This window comes from Nomascus leucogenys, chromosome 6 (assembly GCF_006542625.1).
Source record: "Nomascus leucogenys isolate Asia chromosome 6, Asia_NLE_v1, whole genome shotgun sequence".
In the NCBI taxonomy this organism is placed as follows: Eukaryota; Metazoa; Chordata; class Mammalia; order Primates; family Hylobatidae; genus Nomascus; species Nomascus leucogenys.
In genome coordinates, this window is record NC_044386.1 from 77219506 (window position 1) to 77236841 (window position 17336).

The following is a 17336-nucleotide window of genomic DNA, read 5'->3' on the forward strand; positions in this document are numbered from 1 at the left end:
ACCAGGATTTATTTTTATTTATTTTTTTTTTTTGAGAGGGAGTCTTGCTCTGTCGCCCAGGCTGCAGTGCAGTGGCGCGATCTCGGCTCACTGCAACCTCTGCCTCCTGTTACCAGGAAATTTAAGTGGCGTACCCAGTATCACAAAGCATTTTCATATGTCCAGGTCCCATTATAGAGTAGATAATAAATGATCAAATTATTTTGTTCATTCACTAATTCGGTAAGTATTTATTCAGTGCCTGCATATCCAAGAAACTGTTAAATGAACATACATAAGTGGCACAGCCAGGGTCAGAACATGGGTCTTCTAATGCCCTGTCCATTGCCTTGTTCACTGCTCTGCAAGGTACTCTGAAAGGTTTCTATTTCAAAGGAAGGGGTAAATGCGTGGGAATGAAGCAGAAGAGTTTTCCAAAGTGGATGCGTGTATACCTTCTTTAAAGGAAGCACATGAAAGAAATTTTTTTCAAAACACTTTACCTTGGAATTCACTTTCTAGTCCTGGCATTTTAACTATTCATGACTCTGCAAATGAAATCAGACAATTTATTGTCTAGTATGTATTCATTTATTCATTCATCAAACACGAAGATGTATGGACCACACTCTGTGTCAAGGCAGCCATGATATCGGCTCTCATAAAAATTTAAGTCCAAGAAAAAAATTAGTCTACAAATTAAATAGTAATTGGATCCCTTGATGTGACATTATAAAACACACATTACTTAACAGTAATAATAAAGTTTGAAATAAACTGGAATTTATTCAGTTTATGAAATAAACTGAAATAAACTGGAAATTAATATTCCGGTTGAAATAAACCTAAAATGCCACATTTAAACTGCTTCTTCTAAGAGATTTTTGTGTTCTGAAGTCATGTGTGCCTATCACTGAAAATGACAGAAATACTCCAAAAATTGTAAAACTAAAATTGGTGTAGAATTTTAGTTCACTGAAATTATGAGGTGTTCCAAAAAAGCAAAAAGCATGCTATCATTTTAACAGCTGCATTATTTCAACAGTTGTCCCCTTTACACCACTCAGAATTACAGACACTCATAAATAAGGCCCTCATCTCTGTAGCAGTAAGTTAGTGACTTTGCAAGTGTTCAGTGAAAGCAAAATGTTTGGTTTTTTTGGCTAAGTGTACTTTATGTACCCCTATTTGTGCATACACGCCTATACTAAATGCTGAGCAATAATCTTTCTCCTTAAATCAGATCATCAAGAGTTCCAAAAGTCACTGTTTTGTGTACTTCTTTTCTAAGCCTTCTGTTTTTCTCTGTTGGAATTCCTGGTAATGATACCAGAATGTGGGCAAACCTCATTAGTCTCCCTGCTGTTTACAAGACAGGATTTATGCTCAATGTGCTGAACACAATGACACACATCACTAAATGGCTACAACTACCACCCAGGCTTTAATCTCAGAAATTTTTCACTCAGTACAAATACCTATCAGCATGGAGAAACATGGAAGAGCAATTACAGCCAACACGTGTAGTCTTTTAAGAGTACACCAATAAATACCCATTTGTGAAGGTTAATTTAATGCAACCCAGGCTGTTATCTGGAATAGTATATGTCACCAATTCAATCCATTAAGTAATTACTAAATTCTCAAGAGGGCTCCCAGAAGTCAAATGTGGTTATTCCAGGTTCATTGCTTCTGGTCTCCCAAAGGACCATTTAGGCCAACAGCTGGGAGAGCCAAATACAAAGGTTCCCAGGCATAACTGACCATTTCATGAAAACAGGTAAATGAGTCTAAAGGAGAAATAAGAGTCATCAGGTGCCTGTCCTAAGAGAAACACCAAGGGAAGCAGAAGAGAAGCACAAAAGGGGAGGAATAAAAAAGGAGAGAAAGGGCATAAGTTTGAGAAGTAAAAAAAAAAGATCTGTTCTCTCTAAAAGTGAAGTCAGAGAAATCTGGAGATTGCAAGATCTGGCTTAAAGGAGACATCCTTTTAGCAGTTTCTTTAGAGAGGATTTTTCAATCATTTATAACGAAACATTAATTGTGCACCCCAAATGCCACCCCTTTGTGTTGCTGAAACTCAAAGTTTGAGTACTGCATGAATTACTCTATTCTGCCTCCCCACTGAGATTACAGGTAACAGAAGGATCTGATAGTAATTAAGCCTTAGTAAGATGATTGCTCATAAGAGACAAGATGGAACATACCCACCCAACTCTTTCCGGCAAGCATCTCTCTCACAGAAATTATAGCCCAGTTACAAAAAATGATGGCCCACTGGGGCACAGAAAGCATTAGAAAGAATGTAAAATATATTATCCTCAATAGCCTCACACATCCTCACTCCCAAGTCAATCTTAACAGCCATAAAGAAAGGAAAACACTTTTTGAATGCAAACAAAACAGACCAAATAAACAGGTGTTATTAAGGGCAGTGTGTGACTACACGACCAATGAGGATCGAAAAACATAGTTCTTTATCATAACCTAAATAATCACATATTCCCAGGTGACCTATACCTAAAGTGTCAAACTGTATCAATTCTCTCCCTTTTTTTAAATTCATACTCCCACTTTTGTCTGGTTGGAATTGTTGCTTATGATAGCTGCGGACAATACTGAGTGGAATTAGACTTAAGAGCTGAATGAAATATGGGATTTGTAGTTGAGGAAGTGGGCTTGGGGTTTCCTACAAAACACTCAGCAAGGCTTTAGGTTAATAGTCCAAATTGTATTGTCTTTGTAGTGGTTATTATGTTTGTCCTTATTGTTACGAGTAGGGAAGGAGGAGTATTGAGTCCTGGAATTGCCACCCACTATTGCTATTGAGCCTGAAAAAACTAACTTTAATATGCTTGATTTTCTCACTTATAAAATGAAGATACTAATATAATATCAACATCATAGTGTTGCCCCAAGAATTTAGTGTAATCATATGTGAAAAGTACTTTGAATATTGTAGTAATAATAAAAGTCGTAGGTATTAAATGTAACAAGTATTCATTAAGAAAACATTCTCGAAGTTTCTACGTTGTTAGACATTGAGCTAGGTACTTCAGAAACACCATGATAAATAAGAGTTCATAATCTAGTACAGTTTAGAAGTAGGGAGTTACACAGAAAAATATAATACAATGCAAAAATTGTACCACTGAGAAATGCAAATAAGTAATATGAATGCTCAGAGGATATACATTCATTATCAAAAAATAAGTGTGTAGCCAAAATTGTCAGGTATTATATGTAAGTATATACACAAAAGGGGTAGTTTTAGTTTTAAGGTTGGAGAATTTCACACTTCCACAATATCTTCTTTAAAATTAGAGATACACATGCATGAACCAAATCACTGATGAAATTCAAACACAAAGGTAAATATATACACCAGCTTTGGGTTTATAACTTCAGTTAAAATGTTAACAAAATAAGAAGTAATGTTATTTTCAGACCTGGTGCTTAGGAATAATTTAAATTCTCTTCACTAACAGGATGAAGTATATTATTCTTGAATAATGTAGAGTTATTCAAGAAAAAGGTCTTTCTTTTAGAAATTCTTTTTAAATTATTTGCTACCTATCCATGTTTTCTCCAAATCTATGAGCAGCACAGAGTAAATAATTCATCAATTTATCTTGACCCTTCAAAAATGAGTGATGTGTGTGAAAGAGTGCGAGCGCACATGAGCAAGAGTACAACCACAGTTAACATTTAAGTGCTTATTTTGTTCTAGATAATGTAAGAAAGGTAGGGAAATTAAGTCTTGACATGAATAAGTTATAATAATCATGTTATCCTAGAGTTTTATACAGTGGCCGCCTAGAGGTAGGTTTGTGGAACACAGTACTGTTCTTAGTTTAGGGAAACTAGTATGTATTAAAACCATCAATCAAAGTAGAACCAGTTTCTCCTATTTTCCCATTACAGAGAAGACCACACATTCTAGACTTCCTAATCTGATTCCAAGACTTCAGGGAATACAATTTTAAAAAATTATTTAAACATCAATATTGTTTGACTTTCCAATGCTACATCATTTGTCTTTAATATTTATTATTGTCCCAATGCATAAGCAATTACCAATTCTAGGAGGTAAAGACAGAAATGCAAAAAGCAAAAATAAACTTTCAGAAGACTACAAAAAGAATGCCTTGAAAAATCTGGAATAAGAATGGATTTCTGAAACAGGACTCTAAAGGAAAAATCCTTCTTTACTTGCATTTAAAACTGTATGACAATTACACAAGAAAAAGGAAGAAGAGGGAAAGTTACAAGAGGAAAGAAAATGTTTGCATAGTAAATAACTGATAAAAATTATAATCCTGAATACATGTATAAAAACTGGTAACAAATCAGTAAATACACAACATAGAAAAATGAGCAAATGATAAATTAGCCAAAGGAGGAAAACCAAATGACCAACATGAAATGATGCTCAATCTCACAAGAAATCAAGGAAACACAAATCAAAGTAGCAATGAGATGCCATTTCACACTTACCAGGTTAGCAAAATTTAATAAGTATGAGAATCTGAAGTATAGGTGAAAATGTAGACTAATGGGAACTCTGATACACTGCTGGTGGGATATACTGGAGGTGTACATACTGGGAATATACTGGTGGTGGAAACTAGTATAACCATCTTGGACAGAAATTTGGCAATCCCTAATTAAGTTGTAGATACATATACTCCATGAGCCAGCAATATCACTTTTAAGTATACATCCTAGATGCTCTCTCACCAGGTATATGAGGAGATATGTTCAGGAATGTCCAATGCAGCATTACTGCAATAACAAAATGCTGGATGCATCATAAATGTCAAGAGTAGAAACTAAAAATTAGGATATATTCAAAGAATGGAATACTTTGCAACAATTACAAATGAATTAATTATAAGTATATCCAACAACATGGATGAATACTGAACATATGCTTAGCAAGCTAATCAAATTACAGAAGGATATATATATGGTACATATATATAAAACATTTATATAAAAGATGTTACCACGCAAAACAATAGCATATATTATTTATGGATACACACACCTATAGGGAAGATAAATGCCTCTGACAAAGGAAGAGAAAGAGAAGGAAATGGGGGCTTCAATTTATTCCTTTTAAAAAATTAGAAGCAAATATCGCAAAACATTAAGAACAAATCTAGGTACAGGTACACACATTTGTTATATTCTTTACTTTTCTGTATGATTAAAGCAATTCATTTTCTGTCAAATATGTCTGGCAATAGTGTGCTGTTCTTCTGCTGAGCTGGAAACATCTCTTTATCTTCTGAATCCTCAATTCATCTCAAGCATTTAGCATCTTCTATCATGAACAATAGCTACTGTGTGCATGACCCCACTCCACACCCAAATGGGAATCCTCTACCGCCTCTTCAGAGCAGGGGCCACACCTACATATCTTTCTTTGCCAGAGAGACTCACAATGCTTTATACACAAAAGGCCTTAAAAAATGTTAAATACACAAATGAATAAATAAATTCAGGGAAGCACAAGAGTAGCTCTGGCTATAGCCAAAAATAAAAATGACTCTGAGATAATAAACATTAAAATTAAATTTTATAATAAAATTATAATAAAATTAAATAATGCAATTATATTATCAAGCTGTAAAACACAGATGAGGCAGAATTCACCAGTTTCAGTTTTATTGGGGAATTTAACCAAATAGTCTCACACTGATTCTTCATCTTCTCCCAAAAAGGATTCTATGAGCAAGTCCAATTTTCACACCTAGAGAAATAAGACTTTCAGTTGTTCTCCATAAATTCATATAGGCATTTCATAATTTCACCTTCCCAGGCAAAGCCTTCCCCTCCTCCTTCGCACCTGAAATCGTGCCACTATCACACACATCTCAGCCTGGAAATCTGGTATATGAGTGTTAGGAGTGAGGGGTGGGGAAAAGGGGAAATAGGTTATTTTTGTATATCTCGTGGGTTTGCTAAATAATTAGTGGGTTTCCTAAACTCACAATATTTCGCCAGATTCATTTACTGGGAGATAATTCCATTCTTCTTGTGGGAAGAGTCATACAACCTATACCACTTTCTGACTGTTTAATCTTTAAGGAATCCCTAGAAATGATATTCCAAAAAAAAAAAACCTAAGGGTCACTGGACTTGAAATTCAAAGTCCAATGAATAGATGGATGAAAATAATGTAAAATAAAATATATTAAAATATAACTTTTTAATATTTTGAAAAATGTATAATCAAGATTGGAAAGGGTTTTCGGATTCATGATATGCTAAATTCTTCTAGATAAGAGAGAGGTGTTTCCAGTTTGACCCAAACAAACGCTTTTCTCTTTCCAGAGTTGTAGTGATAAAGAAACACTACTTTGGCTCTTCAAAGGTCAGACACTGATGAGGAAAGGAAATAGAGCAGGTAACTACTTCTGGAAGTAACAGAGCTGAACTGGAGTAAAAGAAAGCCTTCCTTCTATAATAAAAACTAGAAAGTTCACACACAGACATACTAATTTTTAACCACATTCTACAGAGGTCAATTAATCCCCATGTTTAGCCCCAGGGAAGTGTTGTTTAGAGCCCAGCAGAAGTCTAGGTAGTGAAATCACCCAATTATTATTCCAACTGGAATTTTCAAAGCCTGGAAGTGTTTTCAATCGTGTGATTCAACAGAGACTTGTAAATAAACCTGCTGTAAATAAGCTCGAAGATTCTGAAGGAAAACAATTTAAACATAACTCAATCTTAAAGGCAGACAATAGAGAAATGCCAGTGATAAGTAATTCCCAATGTACATAATCTTCATGTATTTAAAAGGTTAAATGAAATAGATCTCAAAGATACAATTAAAGGCAATTAAAAATTAACCCAGGTGACATTACAGCAATCACCTCTACGTGAATTAGATTTGGTGTTTGGGGGGAAATGAATGGCTTTCAAATTACCTGTCACAGTCAATAAAGAAATTAAAGAAATGCTAGGAGGGGTTTCAAAATAGTCACTGCCTGGTGCTTTTACTTTCTGGAAGGTGACTCCTCCTGGAAAATGCTCTCAAAATTTCGTATGTTATCTTGGACAGTCAGGACTAGTAAAAGTTTCTCCATATTTAAATTATATAAAGTAAGATACCTTCCCATTGCCAAAAGTTATCTACCTTCTGAGAATGTCCTTGTATGCTGCATACTTCCCACATTTATGTACCAATATCTTGTCAGTATTTTTATCCTAACTACTTAAAATACCAGAAACATCTATTTGCAACCTGGAGTTTAGGCTCAGCTAATCGGGCATACTGAAGCATATTCATGCTATATTTTGGCACAAATGTCAAGATATCTAATTTTATTATTAAAATACTGTCAGAGAAATTGCTTTAGTAACTTTTTTAGTAAAGACAACACCTTGGTGGAAAACCCTCCCAGGAATCCCATTTGGTAAAAACGCAGTGTAAATATATAAGGAGGATTCCATAGCTACCCAGAATATTGAACTCTTATGAGTAATGCAAATAATAAATTTAATAAAAATAATTAAAAGAATACATAAAACAGGCCTGTTTTATAAAACTTTGTTGATCATATAATTCTTTTTTTGAGATGAAGTTTCACTCTTGTCGCCCAGGCTGCAGTGCAATGGCGTGATCTGAGCTTATTGCAACCTCTGCCTCCTGGGTTCAAGTGATTCTCCTGCCTCAGCCTTCCAAGAAGCTGGGATTACAGGCGTGCACCACCACGCAGCTAATTTCGTATTTTTGGTAGAGATGGGGTTTCACCATGATTGGCCAGGTTGGTGTCAAACTCCTGGCTTCAGGTGATCCACCTGCCTCAGCCTCCCAAAGTGCTGGCATTATAGGTGTGAGCCACTGAGCCTGGCCAGTTGATCACATAATTCTGATCTTCCTTAAAATTGGTTTCCATTAATTTAGATCTCTAAATATATATATACGTATATATACGTATACATATATACGTGTATATATATATATATATGTATACATATGCATACGTATTATTCCAACTGGAATTTTCAAAGCCTGGAAGTGTTTTCAATCATGTGATCCAACAGAGACTTGTAAATAAACCTGCTGTAAATAAGCTCTAAGATTTTGAAGGAAAACAATTTAAACATAACTCAATCTTAAAGGCAGACAATAGAGAAATGCCAGTGATAAGTAATTCCCAATGTGCATATATACGTATGCATACGTATATATATACGTATATATACACATGTATACGTATGTATATACACATGTATACGTACGTATATACACATGTATACACGTACGTATATCTACACGTATATGTATACGTACGTATATCTACACGTATATGTATATCTACACGTATATGTATATCTACACGTATATGTATATCTACACGTATATGTATATCTACACGTATATGTATATCTACACGTATATCCACGTATATGTATACGTACGTATATCTACACGTAGATATACATATACATACCTATATATACACACACACACACACATACACACACACACATATATATTCATCACTTTGCAAAAATGAAATAGAATTTTGGCTATCATTATATGCCACTTACTTTAACACACTTTTCATTTAGTCCTTTTAACCCCATAAAGTAGATACTATTATCTCAATGATGACAAATGTAGAAATTGAAACCCAGTGAAGAACCTCTTTAAGATGCCACGCATATCTTTTTTTTTTTTTTTTGTGCTGTTGCATCCCTAGGACCTGGCACCATATCAGGCACTATGTGTCAAATAAATGTAACTGTCCACATAGCTAATAAGTACCTTTCTGACCAGGATTTGATCAAAGGCCTATTTTAACTCAGAGTCTCTCTTTTTCCAAATGAAGGAAGGGCATGCAAGTTTTTTCTAAAATGTGGGCTATATGGTTTCTGTTGCTCTGCCATTATAGTCAGAAAGCTGCCACAGACAGTATGTAACTGAATGAGTGCAGTTGTGTTACAATAAAACTTTATTTATAAAACCAGGCAGACAGTCCGCAGTTTGCTGACCCCTGAAACTGTCACTAAGATAACTAAAGAGACAAAAACTCCAATCAGTATTTGTATTTTATTGTCCAACTAAGAAAGACTCAGAACTGATAACTCTGTGTGATGGGACTTGGGATATTTACTGATTTTGTCATGGTTAAATCATTGTGCTTCACTGATGCAACAGAGAACTAACTATGCATGATTTGCCTTTCTTAAGCCTGGCTATGAGGAAGTCAGACCTCACAAAACACCCTACTCTGAAACAGAAAAACTATCATTCATCATTTTATAGAAATAAAGAATGAGGAGTCCCTCAGCAAATGATAATTCCACATGACACAGGCCCATGTAGCGGAAGGGATCAGGGCAGGACCCCAGGAGAATTATCTAATTCAAGTCCTGTGATGAAATTGTCCAGCTTCCCTGTGTTAAATGGAGATGATACAAACACCAAAAAGCTGCATAGTTATGAAAAAGTATTTAAAAAAAAAACCTGAAGTCCTCTATTAACATGTAGTTTGACTGACAATTTATGACCAAAACAGACAATCTTGAGTAAAGGTTTGGAAGGATCTAGATCCACACCTATCTTTTAAGAAATTATTACTGGCATAGGCAAGAATCTTGCCCCAGATTAAAAAAAAAAAATCTCATAGAAAAATCAAAAATAGCCACTTAAAGTATTAGAATCAAAAGTCACAAAAGGTAGCTCCTTCTTAAGCGGGGTAGACTAGTTCATATTTTCTCCATGGTTGCAAGAGAAGCAACACAAAAAAATAAAGATTTAAACTCCTTCCCTCAAAAAAACAAACAAACAAAAACGGAACAAAAGGAGTAAAAAACAATGTGCCACAGACTGTTAGAAAAAGTGTATGATGAGGAAAACTATCAATTTTTTTAAAGTCAAGGCCAATGTCTTCCTTATGAATTATTCTATTTATTTCTACTCTCTCTCCTTCAAAAGGTTTTGCAAGGATCAAACAAGATATATATGAAAGTGCTAGGCAAACCATTAGGCCCTATGGAAATGTAAGTGGCATTATAAGTATCATTATTACATTGATCAACTGAACTACTGCTGTACTAACAACCAATTTTTGGCACACAATCTTTCTAATAAGACCCTAATCTCCCAGAAGGCAGATGTTTCCAGTCTAGTACGGTGAAAAGCACCCTTGTTAGGAACATGGCCACTCAAATGCCTTTTGAATTTAACTGAAATCGACCCCAGAAAACAGAAGTTTAAATGAATAAATAAAAAGATAAATCTAGACTCAACGATGCACATTAGCTCTGAGTTTTAAGTTGACTGCCTTTTTGCCTCTTCTATTTTAGCAGGTCAGTATGTGATAAATATCCCCTTCCTCCCTGTGTTTTAGCTCCATATAATATCAGATGCAGAAAAAAAAAAAAACTCTTTGTTACTGTTAGTTATGGGCATAAACTCTCACTGAAAAATTGACCAACAGAAAGACAGCACAACGATCTGGGGGAGGGAGGAAGGAAAGGAGAGACTGGTACAGCCAGAAGAGAAGATAGAGCCAAGAAAGAAGGTGGAAGTGGAATACAGAGGGCAAGTTTCCAAAGACCTGGCAATCTGTTAAGAGATATCCCCTGCAGTCAGGGGCGGTCAGTAAAGTGCTGAGCCTTGATTTTGTCATGTGTGTATTCCTATAATATCAGCTATACAAAATTATAAAAGCCAGACTAATAAAATAGACAACTCAGAAAATTTTTAATTCATAAACACATCGCTCAAGGCAATCAGAATGCAGTCTTATTAGGATACATGCAAAGGAGAGCACATTCTCTTGGTACCAAATTGGTCCCCTCAATACTTCATGTTAGTTTTCATTCCTCCTTGACTAACACCATCTGTTTTAAAAATCACATTCCTTAATAAGGGATCACTTTTAAAACTTGGGGTCCAGCTTGCTGTATTAGGGAAACAGAAATTGACATGTTCCAAAAATGGTATTGCCATTGATCATTGGTCTAATATGGATACTGGAATTTCAGAGTGGTAAGCGTATTTTAAAAAATGGAATGTAACTGCCTAAAAGTCCATACAAAACCATGAATTTAGCCCTTTCAACATCCTTAGGGAATGAACTTTAATTCTGGAGCATTTCCACTGGACCTCTGGCAGGCAAAGGCAGTAACTTTTAATTCTGGTCATCTCTCCCATTCCCTTTATTAAAAATGTGAAATACTTCTAGAAGGAGGAGGAAGTTGGAGCAAAAATACAAGATCACAAGAACAAAGTTTTCTAAGTGCACATTACTTGAAATTCTCATTGTCTGGTCATTTATTTGCAAGTAGTGACTTTATGTGGGTCCCAATATCACACTGAAAAATCATACAGAAAGTCGTATCCTTCACTAAAGATGTATGTTTAGCAAGACAAAAAACAATAACATACTGTCTTATACGATCATTTTCTGATGCAAATACTGTGTTTCTTTCAAATGTGATAGTTAACAGGCCCTAAAGCATAATACTTTTGTAGCCATTACCCTTTTAAAATCCCCTATTGAATATGGTATCACTATCCTAAAGGACTGTCCATTCTATCTTGTTCACTCTTCTGTTTGAAATTGCTAATATAATTTCCCTCACTTCTGGTCATGTTAGTTTTTTAAAAACTATTAATCTTATTTTTCCTTTAAGTAAAAAAATCATTACCCTGGGCTACCAAAAGAGCAGCTTCTGCTCTTCATGTTTTTTTAAAAAAATACTGCTTGTCCACTATGCTTGTCTTAGAAAATTTAGAAGTCTCACTAAAGAGCTGAGGAGGAAAACGGCTGGAAATGCTCACAGATACCTGATTTTACAAGTTTTTGTGGAAAGAGCTCGCCTTTAGTGTTACTCAGTGTTTATGAGGGTTGTTTGTCAAGACAAAAATAAGGTACCTCCTCCCCACAAATTAAAGAATCAAGTTACAATCCATTATTTCATTTCTGATTGTTTTTCTTTGTATTAAGTGGTAAAGTGGATACTGGATAAAAGTTCCCCAAGCTAAAAGACTCCACATTAAAGGCTCCAATTAGCTATAAATCAGTTGTCTTTCCTACCGGGGGAGAACAAGAGAGAAAAGAGAGAGGGGGTAGTTAGGGAATAAGAGAACTGGAAGAGCTTCCAAATTAAATTCTGAAAAACGTACCTATTGCATACCTAAAATTTCTTTCAGAGGCTGTTAGAAAAATCCCATCAAAAATAAGACTAAAATCAAACCTTCCCAAATCTGAGGGTTAGGTCTTTTCTCCCGTGTAGACCTTCCATTTTTAAGACCTTTAAAAAGAGACTGAAGAGGTTAGAGACCCTCATAAAACAAAACTGTTAAGCTGCATGCTTTCCCTGCTCGTTCCTAAACCCAGAGAAGTGCCACACATTGGCACTATTGTTATGCAAACAATGCCTAAAAGGCTATAACCATTAACGACCTCTCATTAAAACGGCTTTGAAAAATTTGTCACACCATCTAAAAAAGCTAGCAGGTACATTAAATCCATCTAAATCGACATTCAAAACACAAATCGCCCTGATTTGTAACGTAAAACTCAATGCAAGTAAAATCTCAATATTCTGATGTGTTTCTCGTATATCTCGTTCAACCATTAAGCCAGATGCAAACAATTTGCTTCTCTACAAAATTTATCTTGTAAAAAAAGCACGATGGAATACATCTTTAATCAACCTTTAACCATATGCATGTGCGTCTATGCGTTTGAGTTAATTGGGAGAAGTTGGGTGTAGAAATGTACCGCAAGGACTAGAAAATCAAACCAGAGAACTACAAAACGAACTCCAAGAAACGTGGTTTTGAATCCCATCTCTCTCTCAACACCTCCCTCAAAATGTTATAACATTACAATACTCCTATGTTTGTAATCGATCATATTTTTCTATGTCGAATTTGTGGAAAGTAAATTCATTTTATATTAGGTAGCAGACGCACATTCTTTTTTAGGCAATGCAACAACAAAAATTCTGCTTAGCAAACCCAAGATGTCAAAGTTCGTTATAAAAAAAATAAGTTCTTCAGTTCAAAACCGAACATGCTAACAAATTTTAATAAAACTTTTTAAGTTTCCCAGGGAAACTGCCACTGCCTACAAAATTCACATGAAACGTTGACGTTGGAGTTACTGTACTTATCAGTCAGGTTTCCGTGAAATTTGTCAAACCGGCCAGAGCGCTGGTGTCTTGACAATTTCTTACGGGAAAGCCCGGCAGCACTCTCCGGGCTGTGGAGGACCTGATTGGGACCAGCAGCCGAGCGGCCCTAAAGGCGGAGGGACCGAGAAGCGACGGCCAGGCTGCGTGGCCAAGCTGACGGGGAACCCCGGCCTCCATGTGAGGACACTAAGCGGTTCCGACGCCTTCCCCGCGGCAGTCGGGACCGGGAGAATCGGACAGAAACCAGCCTCAGATAGAATCCGGGGCAGGAGCCGTTGACGGCGGCCCCTTAGCGCTGCGCTTCGAGTTGGGCAAGTCCTCAACGCGTCCTAAGACCGCGGCGGGGCTTCAAACGACCCAGTCCCGAAGGCAGGCAGGGGGTCCCTCTGCTGCGCATGGATGACAGGCTGGCCCCGGCGACCCCGGCCCCCCGGCCCTGTCACGCCGCCCTCACCCGCTAAAGAGATCGGGGAGACGAAAGAAGGTTCTAGAAAGTCTCCGTGGACGACAGGCGCTGGGCGGCCGCTTACCTTGGTGTACTTGATTTCGAGGTTGGGCGTGGGCGACGGCAGGAGGTGCAGGGACGCCATGAGGGCGGCGGGGTCAGCCTTCACCTCGCCGGGCATCTCTATCTTGCTGGAAGTCATGGTGGCGGGCCGGGTGTCCCTAGCCCGCGGCGTGGGGCAGTGTGGGCTGTACGCGCGGTCCGCGGTCCGGGGGCGCGCTTGCCTGTATATAGGCAGGTGTCAAGCTGGGGCTCTTCTTATTGGACGTGAGGGCCGAGGCGCGGGGGGCTGGTCCATCCTACCTAGGACGCCCGGCGCAGCCTCCATTTACATAAAGGCCGCGCCGCGCGGCCGGGACGCTTGGCGCCCACGGTCAAGTACGCCCGGTGCCCCCGCCCCCCCGCCGCGGGGACCAGCCCACGCCCACGCTGCCTCCACCGTCCTCGACGGTGGGAGCGTGAACTTGCGCCGCGGCCCGCGGGCCTCGGCCAGCCGGATTTGGTCTCCCGGTCCCTGGGTCAGAGTCGGCGGGAGGCGCACCGCGGCCGAAGTCGAGTGGGGGTCGTGGCCCCCGGAAGCGGAGCTGGCAGGGGCTGGCGGGGACCGGAGCGGCCCGGTGCTGCTTCGGAGCGGAGAGCGGCCGGGAAAGTCTAGGCTGCGGAGGGCGGCTCCCAGGTCGCCCACGTTCCCTCCCATCCTCGTCCCAGGGCCCACCGAACCCCGTCCCCCTTCTTTTCCGGAGACCCGGGAGGGCGTCCTCCGTTCTCCTCCGGGCAGGGGCGCCAGGCTCTCGGCAGCTACGCCCTCTCCCCGAACCCTCCGACTCCCCTCAGCCGGGCCGAGGTGCATGGTGGCCAGAGGGTCAGGGAGAGGTGGCGGTGGGGCGAGTCCCCCTCGCCCCGTGCTCAGAATGAGGATCCCTGCGAGCGAGCGGGTCAGCGCGGGGCGGCCCTTGCCAGGCGTCGCCCGCCCAGTTGCTGCCCTCTGCCGGCCGGGACCGCCTGGGCGGCTTGCGCTGTGGCGGGAGGATATGGGCCTTGGTCATCCCCGGCTCTTCTGAGGAGCTGCGTGCTTCGTGGGCTCCTTTAGTTCTTCTCGGATCCCCTCTTACTGCTGTTTCCCCTCCTCACCCCAGCACACCCACAGAAACACTATTTTGTTTTTCTCTTGTTCCTTACACGCTAAGAGCTAACGTCCCGCCAGACCTTAGGCTCATTTTACTGTCCCTTTGGGATTGAGCTTCCATCTCCCCCCTAATTTAAGTGTTTCCAAAGTCCAACAAGCTGCCCTCTAGTCTGTGGGTCAGCCTGCGGGTGTAAACCAAGAACCTAGAGACCCTGCCTCAGAATGGGCTTTGGACTCCGTGAACTAAATCAAGGCCGCATGGAAAGACCTGCATAAGTCCCTTCCCTTCCTTACTCCTCACGCCAAATGTAAGCTTGACGGGGGCCTACAGTGTTGATAAACGCTTTTTCTGCACTACCAAGCAACACTTTGATTCTCATCTTTTTGTTTTGTTTGAAGAGACAGGGTCTCACTCTTTCACTCAGGCTGGAATGCAGTGGAGCCATCATAGCTCACTGTAATCTTGAACTGGGCTCAAGTGAGCCTACCACCTCAGCCTCCCAAAGTGTTGGGATTATAGGCATGAGCCACTGCGCCTGGCCTGATTCTCATCTTAAATGCCATTTTCAGAGCCGCTGGAGTCCCATTTCTTGGGCGTTAAGAAAACATTAAGCATCAGCCAGAAAACATCTTTCCTTAGATGCTTTCAGTAACTAAAACTGCCTAATGCTCAGTGCTCAGATGCTAAGCAATAGTGAAAACAGACAAAAATATTTCATTTTAGTATTAGGTTTATAGAAATAAGTTCCAGCCTCTCAGAACCCAAAGTGACCTGGGTGAATTGTTTTCATGGAGAAACTACAGACCTTAGCTTGGGCCGTTGAGGGATCTTTACTCAGGGAATTTCTATGGCCAAAAATTATGACTTAATAACAGTGTATGCTCATAAGATATACTTTTATCAAAGCCTTAGACGGTTAGAGATACAATTGGGAAATAAAAAAGTAAAATCTTAGAGTTCGTTGGGGAGAAAGAGAAGGTTCCAGCAAGGGGGAACAGTGATACCTGTGGAAAAACTTATCACTAGTTATGAGAGGCTGTGGGGAAAACATGAAAAAGAGCCATAACAACATGAGCTGAGTGCTCCGCCAAGGAGGACGCCTACTCCCTGGGAAAGTTGGCCTTTGGCTGGGTCTTAAGAGAGAAGGGAGGCTTCAACAAGAGCGAAAAGAACACTATAGAAAAGGTATAGAGGCTGGGCATGGTGGCTCACGCCCGTAATCACCGTGGCTCACGCCTGTAATCCCAGCAGTTTGGGAGGCCGAGGCGGGTGGATCACTTGAGGTCAGAAGTTTGAGACCAGCCTAACCAACATGGTGAAACCCCATCTCTACTAAAAATACAAAAATTAGCTGGGCCTGGTGGCAGGTGCCTGTAATTCTAACTACTCGGGAGGCTGAGGCAGGAGAATCGCTTGAACCCAGGAGGCGGAGGTTGTAGTGAGTGGAGATCTTGCACTCCAGCCTGTTTCCCTTATGCCTTCCTCAGTTCCTGAAACAGCATAGAACACATAATAACTATTTAATAAGAATTTTTGTTGGTTGATTTGAGCAAAAGACAGAGCACTTTTGACAACTTCCACCATAAGTGAAAGTAACTTCCTTCACTCCCTGATTAAATAACATTTTCTCCTCTTGATCTTAAATTTTGTTTTGCTTTCCCCATCAGTTTATTTTATTTTATTTTTTTTTGAGACGGAGTCTCGCACTGTCATCCGGGCTGGAGTGCAATGGTGTGATCTCGGCTCACTGCAACCTCCGCCTCCCAGGTTCAAGCGATTCTCCTGCCTCAGCCTCCCGAGTAGCTGGGATTACAGGCATCCGCCACCATGCCCAGCTAATTTTTTGTGTTTTTAGTAGAGACAGGATTTCACTATGTTGGCCAGGCTGATCTCGAACGCCTGACCTCATGATCCACCCACCTCGGCCTCCCAAAGTGTTGGGATTACAGGCGTCAGCCACTGTATCCGGCCAAAAAATATATATATTTTGTCTATATTCAGCTCCTGACAGCAGCCACTTTTTGTTCAAGCCCCCCCCCCTTTTTTTTTTTGAGACTGTCACCAAGGCTGGAGTGCAATGGCATGATCTCGGCTCACTGCAACCTCTGCCTCCTGAGTTTAAGCGATTCTCCTGCTTCCGCCTCCTGAGTAGCTAGGATTACAGGCACCCGCCACCATGCCTAGCTAATTTTTGTATTTTTAGTGGAGATGGAGTTTCACCATGTTGGCCAGACTGGTCTCGAACTCTTGATCTCAAGTGATCCACCCTCCTCGGACTCCGAAAGTGCTGGGATTACAGGCATGAGCCACCATGCCCGGCCGTTGTTCAAGCTTTTTAAATCAAGGTAGGGACAAGATTTAGCGGAAAAGAACAGTGAATTATAAATGCTTCTTTGGTGTTCATGTTCTTGGTTTCAGTTTGTAAGATTTACATGGCTATTACTTTCAAGACTGCCTTAACACCTCTTCTCACATTCTTATTTCCTCTTCTCTTTCTTTTATCATCTTGTTTCAGTATTTTCTCATATCCTGTACAGATTTCACAATAG

General features: G+C 39.9%; 1 protein-coding gene across 1 annotated transcript in view; it reads right to left on the reverse strand.

The window, feature by feature from the left end:
• Positions 1 to 14573, reverse strand: part of ALDH1A2 (aldehyde dehydrogenase 1 family member A2) — a 128139-nt gene extending 113566 nt beyond the window's left edge. Inside the window, exon 1 of the mRNA XM_030814479.1 lies at positions 13686 to 14573. Within this exon, the coding sequence (XP_030670339.1) occupies positions 13686 to 13802 (117 nt within the window). The 5' untranslated portion in view covers positions 13803 to 14573. The remainder of the gene's footprint in view (positions 1 to 13685) is intronic.
• Positions 14574 to 17336: the final 2763 nt, after the last annotated feature.